The sequence below is a fragment of the Pistacia vera genome, unplaced genomic scaffold, assembly GCF_008641045.1.
Source record: "Pistacia vera cultivar Batoury unplaced genomic scaffold, PisVer_v2 Contig304, whole genome shotgun sequence".
NCBI classification, from domain to species: Eukaryota; Viridiplantae; Streptophyta; class Magnoliopsida; order Sapindales; family Anacardiaceae; genus Pistacia; species Pistacia vera.
This window is the reverse complement of record NW_022196118.1, coordinates 254,488-269,036: the sequence shown is the minus strand read 5'-3', so window position 1 is coordinate 269,036 and position 14,549 is coordinate 254,488. Positions and strand designations below refer to the sequence as shown.

Here is a 14,549-nt window from a genome sequence, read left to right as displayed (position 1 = left end):
CCAAATTCCAACCACCTTCCGATGGTGGTAACAGGAATTTAGCAAATGTAGGTGATAGGAGTGTTTTTGTCAATTTTTAAACATTTTTTTGGGTGTTTAGTTAAATTAACAAACTTATGGGGTTTAAAGATAATTGAATAAAATATAATAGTATTTTTAAAATAAGGAAACAAATACGTATTTTGGAAATGATAAGGGAAAAATTAGGGGTGGGATAAACCGGTTAACCGAACTGGTTTTTTGGTTCGGAGAAAATCCAAACGAAAACCAGGCTGGTTTCGGTTAAAAACCGAATATAAACCGAAACGAATTTTTAGTTCAATTACCGATTAACCAGTTTTCAAATTACCCTTTAATCCTTAAATAGTCAATATCTTTTCAACTATATGCAAGTAATAGCACATCTCCAAAAATGCTTTAACAAAATACCAATATCAAAATCATTTACTAAAACCTCAAAACACCACAATTAATACACCAAAACTGAGACTAGAAACTCAAAACCTTCGATCTGGTTTCAAATTTATCAGTAGAAACTAATCATTCTTCTCTCTCCAAGTTTTCACATAAAAGAAGACCCAAGAAAGCGCTAGTAAACAAAATCATGGAATAAATCTATTTGAGACAAAGTATGAGTATGATGAGTTAAGGATAAGAGTCTGCTCAGTGCTCATAGTGGGTCTGCTCACGCCTCACAGTGAAGTCTGCTAGAGTGCTGGGTGCTGGCGAACGTAGCTCACGGTGTGGATGGAGTAGCTCACGGTGACTAGATAGTGGATGAAGTCAACTCTGCTCAATAGCTCATGGTGGGAAACTGACAAACTGTGAATGGAGTCACGGTGTGGAAGACTGGAACTGCCGACGAACTACAGTCTAGAACTTTAGAAGTGACGAACAAACGAGTGAGGATTGACGAAGTGGAAGTATAGAGATTTGAAATTTTCAAATTTGGAGAATGGAGGCAAAGAAAAACGAATGTGGATGGAGTAGCGTGACTGCGTGAGGACTGATGATGACTGAGGAGTTAAAAAAAAATTTTGCTTTTATATTTAGGGTTAAACCGGTTTAAAAACAAGTTTTCAGTTAACCAGTTTGAATTTGTTTTCAAATCGAAAACCGAACCGGTTTTTTGAATTCCCCAAACCAAAAACCGAACCTATTTGTAAAAAAACCTAGTTTTTTGTTCGGTTTCCGGATGTTTTATCCCACCCCTAGGAAAAATATGGAAACAAATGCACTGTACTTGGAAATGGCACTACTTGATTGAGATCATTTTCATTTTTATGAGTTCCAAATTATAATGTGGTAAAACAGTCCAATTCCCTCAAAAACCTATATCCTATGGACTAATATCACATCACAACATACTTTAGACTTCCATTCAATCAGGGAAGTAATATAAAATTCAAAAGAAAGAAACCTATAAATTAACCCACAAAATTCCAAATTCAAGTAACAAATTGTGTACTAATCTTCAAAATTCAAGATTCCAAAATAATATAAAATGACAAAGAAAAAGGCATCTATCGTTCTATCAATCAGCAAATCTGGAGTGCTTCAAAACTTTTAGGGGTCTTCTCTTCCATAATCAGATCACATTTTAACTCACAATGGTTTCAACACCAACCTAATACAAATCAAGAAAAACTTCACATTCCAGTGAAAGCCTTCTTGCCACCACCAGAAGATCCAGCTGGAATCACTTTCAACACATTGAACCTCACTGTCTTGGACACTGGCCTAAATTTGGAAAAAAGAAAAAAAAAAAGAGAAGAAATCTTGTGAAATGTCAATGCAAAAACTGCAAGACTACCAGCCAAACTACATTCATGCATTAAAGATGATAATAAAAAAGGGCTTTTTTGCTGAGAATTATAACCTGCATTGGCCAATAATGACATGATCTCCTTCCTTCACACGGAAACATGGTGATATATGTGCAGGAATGTTTGAATGCCTCTTTTCATACCTAAAAAACAAAAAGGGCATGTTACTCTTTAAAGCAACAAAATCTAAGGACAAAAATTAAAAAAATGGCATAGACACCCATCACAAACAGAAGCTAGCTCACACCTTTGATATTTCTTCACAAAATGAAGGTAATTCCGTCGAGCAACAATAGTCCTCACCATCTTGGCACTATGGCAGGTACCTGCTAAGATACGTCCTCTGATAGAAACAGTACCAGTGAATGGGCATTTCTTGTCAATGTAAGTTCCTGTATAAAACAAATATATAGTGCTCAACACTTTGGATACTAAATCAATTTTTTGCAATTAACAAGTATTATTTTTATGTAGGCTGTAAACCACAAGAACACAAGTAGATATATCAGCCATGCCAAGCAGAGATTAAACATGCATATAGTCAGAGAGCTTAGGCTAGAGCTGCCAAGTTAAATTCCTAACCACTTAGAAAAAGGTTTCACACATTAATAACAGTATCCTAAAATAATCCACGCATATGCCACTTTAAAAATTATCCACTTGTAAAGCATTTGATTTGTAAAGGTTATTAACTAACCCCTCCAACTTTCTAATTTTTTCTGACCACTATGGGCCAATAGGATACAATTTGGAAACAATTTAACATCCACATGTTTAATAATTTAATAGTGAAAAACTCAAGTCTCCAAAAGACTCATTCAAGACATTTCATGGCTGAGGAAATAAGTAACTTTTGACCAATTGGCACTAAATACTTTTTCAATCTGATCCATTCATAATCCTTTAACCATCAGATACCTCCCATGATAGAGCAAAATCTTGTCGTACATTATAGTAGGGAGACTCCTATAGATGGTAGCAAAAATTCAAGGATTTAACAGCATTGTCAGAAAACCTTGACAACTATAAAGAGGAGGGCTCTTTGTAAATATGCCTTTTATTATATTTAACATGATATAACAAAGAGTCAATATATATTACAAATAATATTGGCTCTAGTGCACCTACACAAATAATTAAATAAGTGTCTTTCTTCCCACTCACCATGGTTAGGAGCTTCGCTAACCCTAGGGCTTCCCTTGGGGTTTTTGTGACTTCAAAAGTTAGATAAGTGTCTTTCTTCCCACTCACCATGGTTAGGAGCTTGATGAGTAATTAACTTTATAATTAAATTTACTTTGGGGTTTTGTTTGAGTTTGTGTTTGTCCTTGGACTCCTAATACATTGCTTATCTCTCCAATTTCCTTTTTTAACTTCTGTAGACAGTTTCCTAACTTTTGCATAGTTCCCCACAAGGCCAAAGTCTTTCCTTCTTATAATAGTAGTTCCCATCATCAAAAATCTCTAGTTGTCACCACAAAGTCAGATCAATACATTTCATTTCTAGTATATTAGTCGCGCTTACAATTCCATAATCATATGACATAGATTAACTCCACAACCACCTAATCTATTTTTCTGCTCAAGAGACATATCATTACACCAACTTACCCAACTATAGGAAATAAAAGTTGATGACATAAAAAAGACATGTGACTGGTTCTCTAAATGCTTCCTACATAAATTGTTGAATGAGCACATTAAGCACAGAAAAAGAAATTGCATCACCCAAGAAGTGCCGTTATTTCATGCACGGTCAAATAGACTTGCTACAAACAAGACACGTAACCAAATACCCAAGTCGCCTATATACTTATATAACATTGCAATATTTACGTAAAAAAGCTAGGCAAACGTAATGCATAAAAATCCAAATCTGAGACGAACATTCAAACAAATTTTTCATTCATTTATCCATTGCTCTCAGTAGTAGTAATCTCCGTGGAGTTTGAAAGGAAGCAAATACCTTCGGTGGCTTCCCTTGGGGTCTTGAAGCCCAAACCAACACTCTTCCAGAAGCGGTTCCCGCCTTTTCCAGGTCTCTTTCCCTTGCCTGATTTCTTCGAGCTGTTACAAACAAAAAAAGCAAAAAAAAAGGCTGAGTAAGCTAAAATACCCAGAAGAGAAAAGCATGTTACATGTTTGTATTGAGCTTCATTTACCATAAAAACACTTTGGGTTGCTTCAAAAATGCCTTCTCCGTCTGCAACAAAAAACACACATGACATGTTATTTTATACTCGAACACAAACATAAAGAAAAAGAGAAAATAGAGATCTGAATTGAACCTGCTCGGCCATGATTGAGAGATGCTGAAGCTTGAAACTGTGAAGCGTATGGAGGCTACGCTAAACTTTCGACAGCTTCGGCTTCACTCACTCAAAACCCTAACAGACCCCACTGGGTTACTTATCAACGCTTCTAAATGGGCTAAATTTGGGCCTCTTTTTGGGCTTCCCATAATCTTGAGACCAAATTATTAATACCCCCTCAGATTTTCCCCAGAACACATACCCCTTTGTTTTCAAAATATCTTACCCCTCCTTTGGTTCAATACTTTCGTTAACACCATAAAGTTGTATACTTTTCAGAAATATCCTTTCATTGAAATTGAAATTGAAATTGAATTTACTTTCAAGATTATTAATATATGTTACCACCCTACGCGGGAATGTCCCGATTTAGGTTGACCGCCTTTTTTGTAGGCCTTTGTAAATTCTTCTTCTTTTAATACAATTTGCTTACTTAGCAAAAATAAAAAAATAAGTATAAGTTACCATTATGGCTTAATGAAATTGAATTTGCTTTCAAGATTGAGGTAAATTTCTTATGTGCTCATGAGAGGTAGTGTTTATGTATTCAAAATAGGCATATAACTCAATGAGAGATTTATTTAATAATTATTATTTTAATTTCAGTATATTTATCATATGTCACATGAGTTTGAATAAACAATGTAATATTTACTCATCATTCAATGTCCATTTCCAGTTAAAAAGGTAGCTTCTAAAATTACAAAAAGATTTACAAAAATCACCCGTTTCACTCTTCTTTTCTCTTTATCATTTTGTTTTATTAATCCATAAATCCTCCAAACCGGCTTTTGTGAAACCAAGTTCTAAATGGGAACTCTTGCCAAACCCTATAATCTTTAAAAAATGTGGAAAAAATAGTCTTTGGTCATGTAGGTGCCATGAAGCCTAACCGCTTTCACTCTTGAAACTTTTGGTCTTTACGGTGTACTCCTACGAGTGAGCTAAAATCCAGGTAGAATTGCACTTCACTAATAATTTCTCTTGATTGAATTTCAAACATATGTAGATTTTGCATTAATTTCCATACGGCCTTCGGAGGCAATCAACAGGATATTAAGGGGCTCCAGAAGGATAAATCAAGTTCAAAGCCATGGAAGCCTATAACATCAAATGACTACTATTTTGCACCGACAGATTACCTATCACTTAAATGAAATCTCACAATATTCCACTTGTGTGAAAAAAGGAAAATAAAACCATAATATACCAATTTTGATCAAACGAGGAATGCCGCCGTTCGCCGGTAGAAGAAATGCATTATTCATAGCTGCTCAAAATCTCAATAACTACTTCCACAAACTGCTAAAATCCTCTTTAGTATCATTACTCACTCCCTCTGCAGTAAGAAAGTCATTGTGTTACTCTACAATTCTGGAAAGTAAACCAGTTACATAGCCAAAAAAAAAAAAAAAAAAGCCTATATGCCTGTATATGCATGTCACAGTGTAACATTCAATCCAATGCAAATAAACATTCTAAATGATGTGCAGTACAATGTACTTCTAGAGAAACCCCTCATTGGTGCCAAAGAGTTCTGGAATGGTATGATATGCTGCATATAACATTCCTAGGTATATTGTGTAACATGTAATATATAATATATAAAACTTCACTACAATCAAACAAGTTATCTAAGAAATGGAACAAATGGAAGCAGAACATGGTCGGTCAAGGGATATAGTATCTTACTATGGGATCTAAATCATGATCAAGTTCACATAGCATTTTCATAGATGTATGATGTCTTAATTTTCCCAAAATTTGATGTTCGATATCAAGAAAACAAAAAAGGATGACAAGGAAAAAGATTGGAGAACTGTTCCACATAGCAGCATTCACATACCTTTTGCCTTTTGGAGTTTGGTGCGCACTGTTCAGAATCACTTGGCCGACGTGATGTCCCAACATTAGAACTCTCAGCCTGTAAAAACATCACAGTTCAGCATCTTCCTCTATTTTTCTTAACACGTGGTTTGTAATGGTGGGTGAGGGGTTGGCATATTAATTAGCCTGACTGCCAAAATTGCAACTCTATGCTAAGCCCATGCTTTACAATTACTGTGTGCATCTAATAATGTATTCAAAAACAACTTTCTGAAAACCAAATAGGGTTTCTCAGATCCTGTTTCTCAAAAAGGTAAAAATTGTCAGAGCCGTTGTCAACACTAATTTTTTAAGAATGAGCAGTGTTTCTTGAATCATCTTATAGAGATACAATACTGAACACATTTTTTCTTTCATGTTGATTTTGAAAAATAGGATCATAACTTCTGAAAATGGTTCAAATGAGCCCTAAGATAACAACAAAAGTTGAATTTGCTTTGACATGAGGCATAAAAAAGCCATTAATAGTGTAATTGGTGAACTATGCTTACATGTGTGGAAGAATCTTGCTCCATTCTACGCTCAGAAGTATCTGCTCCCTCTGAAGACGCTACCATTTGTGCTGCACTTGATTGTTGAGATATGACAGGCATGATCTGGTGAAGCAAGTTAGATAAAAATATCCCTTCATCACTAACACTTGCTTCTGCTTCTGAATGTCTACTGGCTGTAACAGCATGATCTGAGGCAGACATGGTTGCCGGCTCCGGAATAGAACCCGAAGCTGTCCCCTGTAAACTTCCATCTTCTACATGGATTTCGCCACCAGGAAAAAGATTCCTCAGAAATTGCAGAACACTGCTTGGGATTTGCCGCTCAGGTTCTTGGTTGTTTTGGGTCCCACCAGCAGAAAGAATGCTGATATTCACACCACGTCCACTAGAAGGTTCCTGTTGTCTTGAGTTCAAATTTGGTAATGATCCTACGAAGAAAAAACCCATTAAAAAAATTCTTAAAATCAACGATATTGATCAACTAGTACAGAGGGTAATATAGTCCTGAATTCACCAACACTAAATGCAAGGCATGATGAGTGATAGAATTCTGTCTTCAAACACCCCCTCCCTCGAAAAGTTTATAGACCAATTGCAGTTGCTAAAGTTCTATTTTCTGAGCGTTCAAAAGTCTTCAATCAATGATCATTTTGATTGATCCAATCATACATAAGAATGATTTGATAATAACAACAGGCTCTCTTGCAAAGTTGTTTGAGCAATATATTCAAGTGTTATGACACAATCCTGTCAATTCATACTCTCTTCTGTAAGCAATAAGCACTTCACATGCAGCAACATTGGATGATAGTTGATAATTTCAAGTCACGAATGTCTAGACCATAGGATACCAGTGAAAAATACCCTCTGATTATATTATTTAGATGAACAGCAACTATAATTATTATAAGGCAACAATAGCATCAGCAATAGTACAGGCACACATAAACATAAGAACAACATCAAAAACTATTAATAATCAACAATAAACCTCTTTATGCTTCCTAAACACTACCAGAAAGAAAAGTTTATAATGTAACCTTAATTTCTCATGAAATAGTTATCATCATTACTATGCTAGACTTGGTGATTGTTTTAGTACCATTTCTTGCAGGATCCTCACTGTTTTGTGGCTGCACCACAGACTCAGGAGCGGATGGCTGCTCAGTTTGCCCACCAGATGCTTGAAATCCTCGTTCACCAGTTACATGTCCAGAAGCTAAATGTTGAAATCTTCCAAGAACCGGATAGTATAACCCTACAGGATTACCAGATAAATCTGAGGGTAGCCGACTGAAAGGACCAGGCACTGCTGCTACCATGGTCCTAATCGGCACTACCCGTACTCCAGATTCTCCAGTGAAAGATGAACCCTCCGAGATCCTTGAAGTTCTTTGATTGCCAAGATTTTCAGTAGCAGGAGCTGTAACTGAGTTACCTTGCCCTGAAGGCTGCTGAGTATTACCATGTTCTTCTCGATTAGCGTTAGAAGTTGCCATTGATGATCCTTACAATAGTGCAAATAATAGTTTAAAATATATCATTTGCAGAACTTATGTTGGAAAATATGGGTATCAGACACTTGTGGACATGACACATCCATTTGTGCTTGATGTTCACATGAACAGTTACAATGAAATTCACTTCCATCTATCAGGTGAAGAGTGTATAATTGTGAGGGTGGTACTGTGCTTTATAGGCAAGAAACTGAGACAGATTGCTATTCAGTGATAGATGAAGTCGATGATTTTAATCAAGGAAATATGTTGATTTCCATAAATACACACATACACTAATATTCCTTTGTCCAGATTTTTGGGAGTTATGTTCGACACCCCATGCTGGTATGCACAAGGTGAAGATTTATGTACACAAAAAAGCAGTAAAGAGTCCAGGCATAAAACTCAAGAGTACCTCTTCTTATTTGTATATCAATACGCCTTGGAAGAAACCCAGTACCACGCCCGTTAACCAAACCAGTGCCAGACTGTACAGACCCCATGGGGATGGAACCAAAGCTTGTTCCCGGTTGGAAAGGAAGAGGCTGGAGATATAAATTCAACTATCAGCAAAAACTGAAAAAAAAATTTAAGCAAACAAGAAGAGTTTAATAGAATGATGAGAATATTACTTGAACCATGAGAGGGTTAGGACCAGAAGGAGATATGAAAACAGCAGGACCAGCGTTAACCACAGCTTCAGACTGCAAAGAAAGGTGTCATGGCAAATAAGTGGGCAAGTAATGTAAAACTAAGATGTCATGAATTGGAAACTAGGATGGTCATACCGGAATTTGACCTAATCGCACAGTCATGGTTGTACGACCAAGTTCAAGCAAAAAAGCACCTAGATTATGAAGTAGAACTCCAGTTCTCGATGCAGTAGATTGTGTGCTCATCCGTACAGATGAATCAGTCACATTTGCCTGATTCTCCAGTTGTCCACCAAGTTGCTTCCAGTATATAAAAAGAAAATAACAATTACTTCAAATCTAGCATATAATCAAATATTTAGAGGTAACTCTAAAAGCTTATAGTTCTTATACAAATTTCTTGAAACACAAAAAAAAAATAAACATAAAAATAACAGTTTCTCACTTCAAAGAAAAAAGTATACTCACATGACCATTAAATATATAACTTTAATATGAAAAAAAAAAGGACTTTATTCGCAACATCAATGAATAAATAACTTTAACATGAAATAATAGAACAAACAATCAAAAAGGTAGATAAGAACACACAAGCAGGCACTCTCCAGCTTGTTCAACGAGCATTTGTCTAGTGGACAGCATGACTTCTGCCAAAGATGCAGGGGTTGGAAGACCTTCGTGTACAGTCCCTGAATGTGATGCAGAAGTAGAATCTCTTTCTCCAGTCCTATCTGTGGCGGTTCCTTGAGAATTGTTACTCCCTCCCCTGCCTGCCAATACAATGTGTTGCAAAATATCAACAAAGAATTACAGGAATAACTACTTAGCATAATAAATTTGGTTGCTGTAATATAGAAAACAGACCAATTCCGTCTAATTCGCGCCTTATATTACTCAGATATTGGGACAAGGTTGTCAATGAATCAGGAATTACCTACAAAGAAAAAAAAATGTTGCAGAATATATATCATTATCCCAAATATGTATGCCACAATATCCATTTGACATAGAATGACAAAAGTTAAAGCAGACACCGAAAGATGAAAATTTTGATCAAGCAAACCAAAAAATTTCAGGCTTACAGGAGGCTGCAAAGACCCCAAAGAAACTGCTGTCGGGATTCCAAAGGCACTCTGCAGTCTATTTGATATCCTCATGCCAGCTTGTTCATATTGCTGCTGAGTTGAATCTAGCATACCACTACCAACTAATGTTCTTTCAAGTCTTTGCAAAGCAGGTTCCTTCAATTAAATACACCCCCATCCAAAAGAGTATGAGAATAAAAATGTAGACATATATGAACCAAAAACAGACACTAAACAACAATAATTACTATGACTCAAATTTTTACAAGATCACCAAGAAACCGTCAACATATCCACCTATCAAGAAACTATCAAAAAATAATTACTATGATGGTTCTTTCGTCAAGAGGGGGTAGAGAGGGGAGTGACAGATACACAGCATATTAATTATAAATTAAGACCGGCAATAGCAGACACACAATATTTCTGACAGGCAATCAAAAGTCTAACAATTTCTGGCAGTTGAAATTATGACTAACCCTGACATCAATCCCATTACTACCACCTCCAATATTTGAAAATCCAAAAGAACCAAGAACAGCTGAGACAATCTGCCCAGAAGAAAAGAGGAGCATTGAGACACTGGCACAGTGAGATATAAAACAACCAACATGAAATCCAAAAATATGCTCCACTCCAATCCAATTGTCATCTCACCTGACTGATTTCAGGGGGAACCCCATCCCCTTGATCAGGAACATTGAAAGTTTCAATTACAACACTAGGGGCTACCTGATTTCCATGATTGCGACTTGTACCTGATGCAAGTTCAATTGCAACAAACAATGGTGTTTAGCCGTAAATCCTTACTAGTTATTAGAGAAACTATTAATCAGAAAAGTCTTACCTTCACTTAAATATTATCAGCATGACAAAAATTGAAACAGCACTCAAGTTACAGATGCACCATGAATTAAAGAGGATGATATACAATAGAAAAGTCTTTTTTTGCAAATGATAATCAATTTGAAAGGTAAAAGCAGTCAAGGGTGCTAATGAAGCACATAGAGAAGCAGAGAAGAGAAACCCAATGCCAAAAGAAACCAAAACACAAAAAAATTAAATCTAGTTCAAAAACTTGAGATGACCCACCCAAAGGTTCAATGAGATGGAACATCATAAAACAATTCAAAGAAATATTAACTGACATAGATTGCAGAAACATAAGATGTAAGGTATACATAGGAAGCTCAATGTCGCGGGAAGTACAATCCTTCCCCTTACACAATGTAACTGCTCTCCACAGTTTTTTACTCCTTTGCTTTCATAAGCCACAACTTTAGCAACCAAGCATTTGAACCAAAGATGTTGGCATCACCCAACATATCATAAAATTTATGAGAGATCACAACTATATTATCCGAACCATACAGCAACAAACGAGCACCATTTCACCAATATATTTCAACACACAAAACACAATTCCACAATGGTCTTTTTCCTCTCAATCAGAACATCTACTTTTAAGAAACTATCCGATATTCCCCATTGACAACGTCCAGCTGAAATATCCCACCTTAAATGGCTAAAAAGTCTTCCAAGGAAAGAAGAAACTAATCTAGCCCTCAACAACAGATCTATGACAGAAGCTTGACCGTTATTGTATCTAATCTCATTAGAATCAGAATAAGTAGCTCCTACATGATCAATAGAAAAATTCAGCAAGTGGACAAACCTGGATGGTGATGACCACCATCGGATGAGGATGGGAATGGTTGCCTGACCACCATGTGCAAGGTGTGACCATCCTCAACATCTAAATCAAGTTAAGTAAGAAACTTAAATGTAAATGCCAAGTATAAAATGATACTGAGAATACTCATAACTGTAATATAATATACATTTGGCCGGAGGTAGGAATACAAAAGTTTATTGGCTGTAGATATCATCTTGAAACTAGTATAAATCCTCAATTCAACATGGCTCAATTTCACCAACCGACCAAACAACTACTATTACTAAAAGATATAAAAAATGAAAATTCTTTCACTGACAGTAAAAATTGCCTCTTAGTAGGAAATTTAAGTGAAGTCATGATCAACAGGCTATCAACCCCAGCATTTGTAGCCAATCTTTAATTCTCTACCTTCAAAGAGAAAGGTCTAGGGCCCAACCCAAGGAATAGTAGGAGGCGGCTGCCCCAATAATGTTGCTAATTATGTGGTTGAGCAAGGGTTCTCAGACCTGGAACATAATTGTAGTATGAACCATGAGAAAGCAGGTAAACAAATCACCACAAACAGCAAAAAACGATACCACAGTAATGGGCTTATATTTCTTATACAGATTGCCTAATGAGAAGATCACATGTAACCAAAATATTATATCTTTGCCAACAAAAGATTAGGGATGAAATGGAAAGAGAACCTTTAAGTTATTGGTGCATTCTCTTTTGGATGCAAAATGTAGAACAACAATAACTAAGGTCTTGAAACTCGAAAGATAAATAAGAAAAGGATACGATATGCAGAGAGGAGCTGATCATCCTTCAGAACTTTTCCACGACATATTAGACGTTGTTGCTCAGATAAAACACCAGTTACAGAGGCAATCTGTTCTTTCAAAGCAGGAACTGGTACCTGTGGGAGAAAAAGACATTAACAATACGGTAATGCTGATAGAGAAGTCAGAACCAAAATCTCTGCAAGGGTAATATGTATAAAATGATAATATTACTCAAAAAACAATTGTACAAATGCAGCGAGCAGATCATACATATGATCAATTTCATAGCTCGAAAGATATTGATTTTCAAAAAACAAGATGACAAGGTTTGGAAAATTGCTAGAAGTACAACAATATATATATGCTTATAGTCCAACCAAAGAAAAGACTGTACTAAGAAAATCGAGTGTTGCCTGATAAAAGCTCAAACAAGAACTTTAAGTCACGAATTCATGGAAAAAAATTAAACTTGTTTTAAACAAACAGATAAAGTAACACAAGGCCAGAACTTATAATGACAACAGAGCAATATTAATCACCTGTTTATCAACTCTCAAAGTATAGGTTTGTGAGTCTAGAGTTTTTATTTTGATTTCGATGGTGGTTTCAGAAGCTTCAACCTCGTTAATCCCAGGAATTTTTTCAGCACCACTACTTTCCATTTGCTGCAAACTGTGCAGGTACCCAGTGAAGAAACATTGTCCAAACTATTCAGTACACATCAAAGAAAATACAATGAAAAGAAATATGTTCCTGTACTTCAAATCCTCTATACGCTTTATGCATATTTAGATTTGAAAATACAAAAAACACAAGTGGCAACAAGAAGTCAAAGGATGAATCATGAATGCTGCACTACATGGTACTCCGAAATCATTTTCATTTTGCTTTCCAACTAACAAGAGAATAGAAATTGCTAGTTCGAAAAGGTAAAAGGGGACTACTTTCAAAGTCATTTAAATAAGTTAGCCATGAACAGACATTCACTTGTAATCATTCTCTTCTTTAATGAATAACATAGCTTGAGTAGAAGCAAAACGTTGAGGGCAAAAAAGTCGATCTCTTAGGTCTGTAAAGTCCAAAATTCCGTCCTTGTACGATCAAAGTTCTATATGCATACAGCAACTCTCCAAAAATCGAACTTGCTTTTCAGCAAACCAGACAATAAATTTGAATCCAAGACCCAATTCAAATCACTAACTCTCCAAGTAACTTAGAAATTTCAAGCTAATCATAAACCACAACAATCACAACCCCAATTTCCAATTTCCAATCTTTGAGAACCTCAACACACATTAGCCCACTGGAAGAAACAAGTAAATAATCATATAAAGAAATCTACGCAAATCCATTAGACTAAATTGAAGTGAACAGCCCTAGGGTTTTACCACACAGACCCAAAATGAAAAGGAAAAAAACCCCACCAAAATTCCCTACCTTTAAGTTAAACCCAGATGACAATCACTAAAACTGATAAAAATCAGAATTGAGATTAAAACGAAGTAATTGAGTGACCAAACCTTACCTGCGATCAAAGACTAAAACTTTCGAGATTTACGAGGAGGGAGAAGAAAGAACACAACCAAAACGAAACACCGGTGGCAGTGACGACGGTAACGGTGTTGTGTAGTGAGTTTAAAGAAGAGGGGTGAGGTTGTGCTCAGGCTTCTCTCTGCAGTTTGAGCGTGGCAGGCAATTGGAGGAGGAGGGAAAGTTTACGATGCCATTTTGTGGTTCTTAACACTAGTGGTTTACTTTCTTTATTAACCGTTGGATTAAAATGTTGTTAAAAGATAGGTGAATTATATTAATTAATTCAATATATTATTTTATATAATTCTATATTAAAAAATAAATAATGAAATTAAATATTCAATTAACTTTAAAAGATATTAAACAATTATTAATTATTTGAAAAATTGTACGTACGTACAATCAATAATACTATTGAATTCTCCCACAAACTCGAATACGTTTATTACCTAATAACTGTGTGAGTATAAGAGTAATGATATGCGTACTCACGGATCTTACTAACCTTTGTTAAAATTACATATAATACTCGTACTATGTTTATGGTACCCGTACTATGTTTTATATTTACAAAGGTTAGTACGATGGTTAGTACACTCGTAAATATGCATAGTATTATTTATGAGTATAAATTGGTGATTCCATTAATTGAAATTGAAAATATTTGATCTAATAAAGCAATGTTAGGATAATACCGTCTATGGAAATATTAATTATAATAATAGTAATATATATAAAAAAAAGAAACAAAGGCTCTCAATTTATTCATAATTTCATATAAGCTTAAATGATATTACAATATTTATTGAACAAGA

General features: G+C 35.5%; 2 protein-coding genes across 2 annotated transcripts; both read right to left on the bottom strand.

Moving 5' to 3' along the window:
• Positions 1-1,399: 1,399 nt before the first annotated feature.
• On the bottom strand, positions 1,400-4,237 carry LOC116135869 (40S ribosomal protein S11-like). Its single transcript, XM_031421576.1, has 6 exons — positions 4,115-4,237; positions 3,989-4,029; positions 3,793-3,893; positions 2,074-2,218; positions 1,880-1,969; positions 1,400-1,740 (listed from the first exon to the last, which is right to left on the bottom strand). Exons 1-6 carry the CDS (start codon positions 4,124-4,126, stop codon positions 1,650-1,652), a joined length of 480 nt encoding a protein of 159 aa, XP_031277436.1. The 5' UTR covers positions 4,127-4,237; the 3' UTR covers positions 1,400-1,649.
• Positions 4,238-5,126: 889 nt separating this feature from the next.
• LOC116135868 (ubiquitin-like domain-containing protein CIP73) lies at positions 5,127-13,947 on the bottom strand. The gene is made up of 16 exons (XM_031421575.1): positions 13,727-13,947; positions 12,741-12,873; positions 12,218-12,335; positions 11,432-11,512; positions 10,414-10,514; positions 10,236-10,307; positions 9,754-9,912; positions 9,536-9,605; positions 9,263-9,441; positions 8,807-8,971; positions 8,651-8,722; positions 8,434-8,563; positions 7,622-8,026; positions 6,517-6,947; positions 5,985-6,062; positions 5,127-5,477 (listed from the first exon to the last, which is right to left on the bottom strand). The coding sequence occupies exons 2-16, from the start codon at positions 12,861-12,863 to the stop codon at positions 5,469-5,471; spliced, it is 2,193 nt and encodes a 730-aa protein (XP_031277435.1). The 5' UTR covers positions 12,864-12,873; positions 13,727-13,947; the 3' UTR covers positions 5,127-5,468.
• Between the last annotated feature and the right edge of the window lie 602 nt (positions 13,948-14,549).

Coding starts and splice junctions, on each gene's coding strand:
- LOC116135868 (XM_031421575.1), bottom strand. CDS start 12,863: ATGGAAAGTAGTGGTGCTGAAAAAATTCCTGGGATTAACGAGGTTGAA. Junction 10,515..11,431: donor TGGTGGTCATCACCATCCAG/GTTTGTCCACTT, acceptor AACTTGCATCAG/GTACAAGTCGCAATCATGGA. Junction 8,972..9,262: donor AAGCTGGAGAGTGCCTGCTT/GTGTGTTCTTAT, acceptor ATATACTGGAAG/CAACTTGGTGGACAACTGGA.
- LOC116135869 (XM_031421576.1), bottom strand. Junction 3,894..3,988: donor CAACCCAAAGTGTTTTTATG/GTAAATGAAGCT, acceptor TGTTTGTAACAG/CTCGAAGAAATCAGGCAAGG. Junction 2,219..3,792: donor CCCAAGGGAAGCCACCGAAG/GTATTTGCTTCC, acceptor TGTTTTATACAG/GAACTTACATTGACAAGAAA.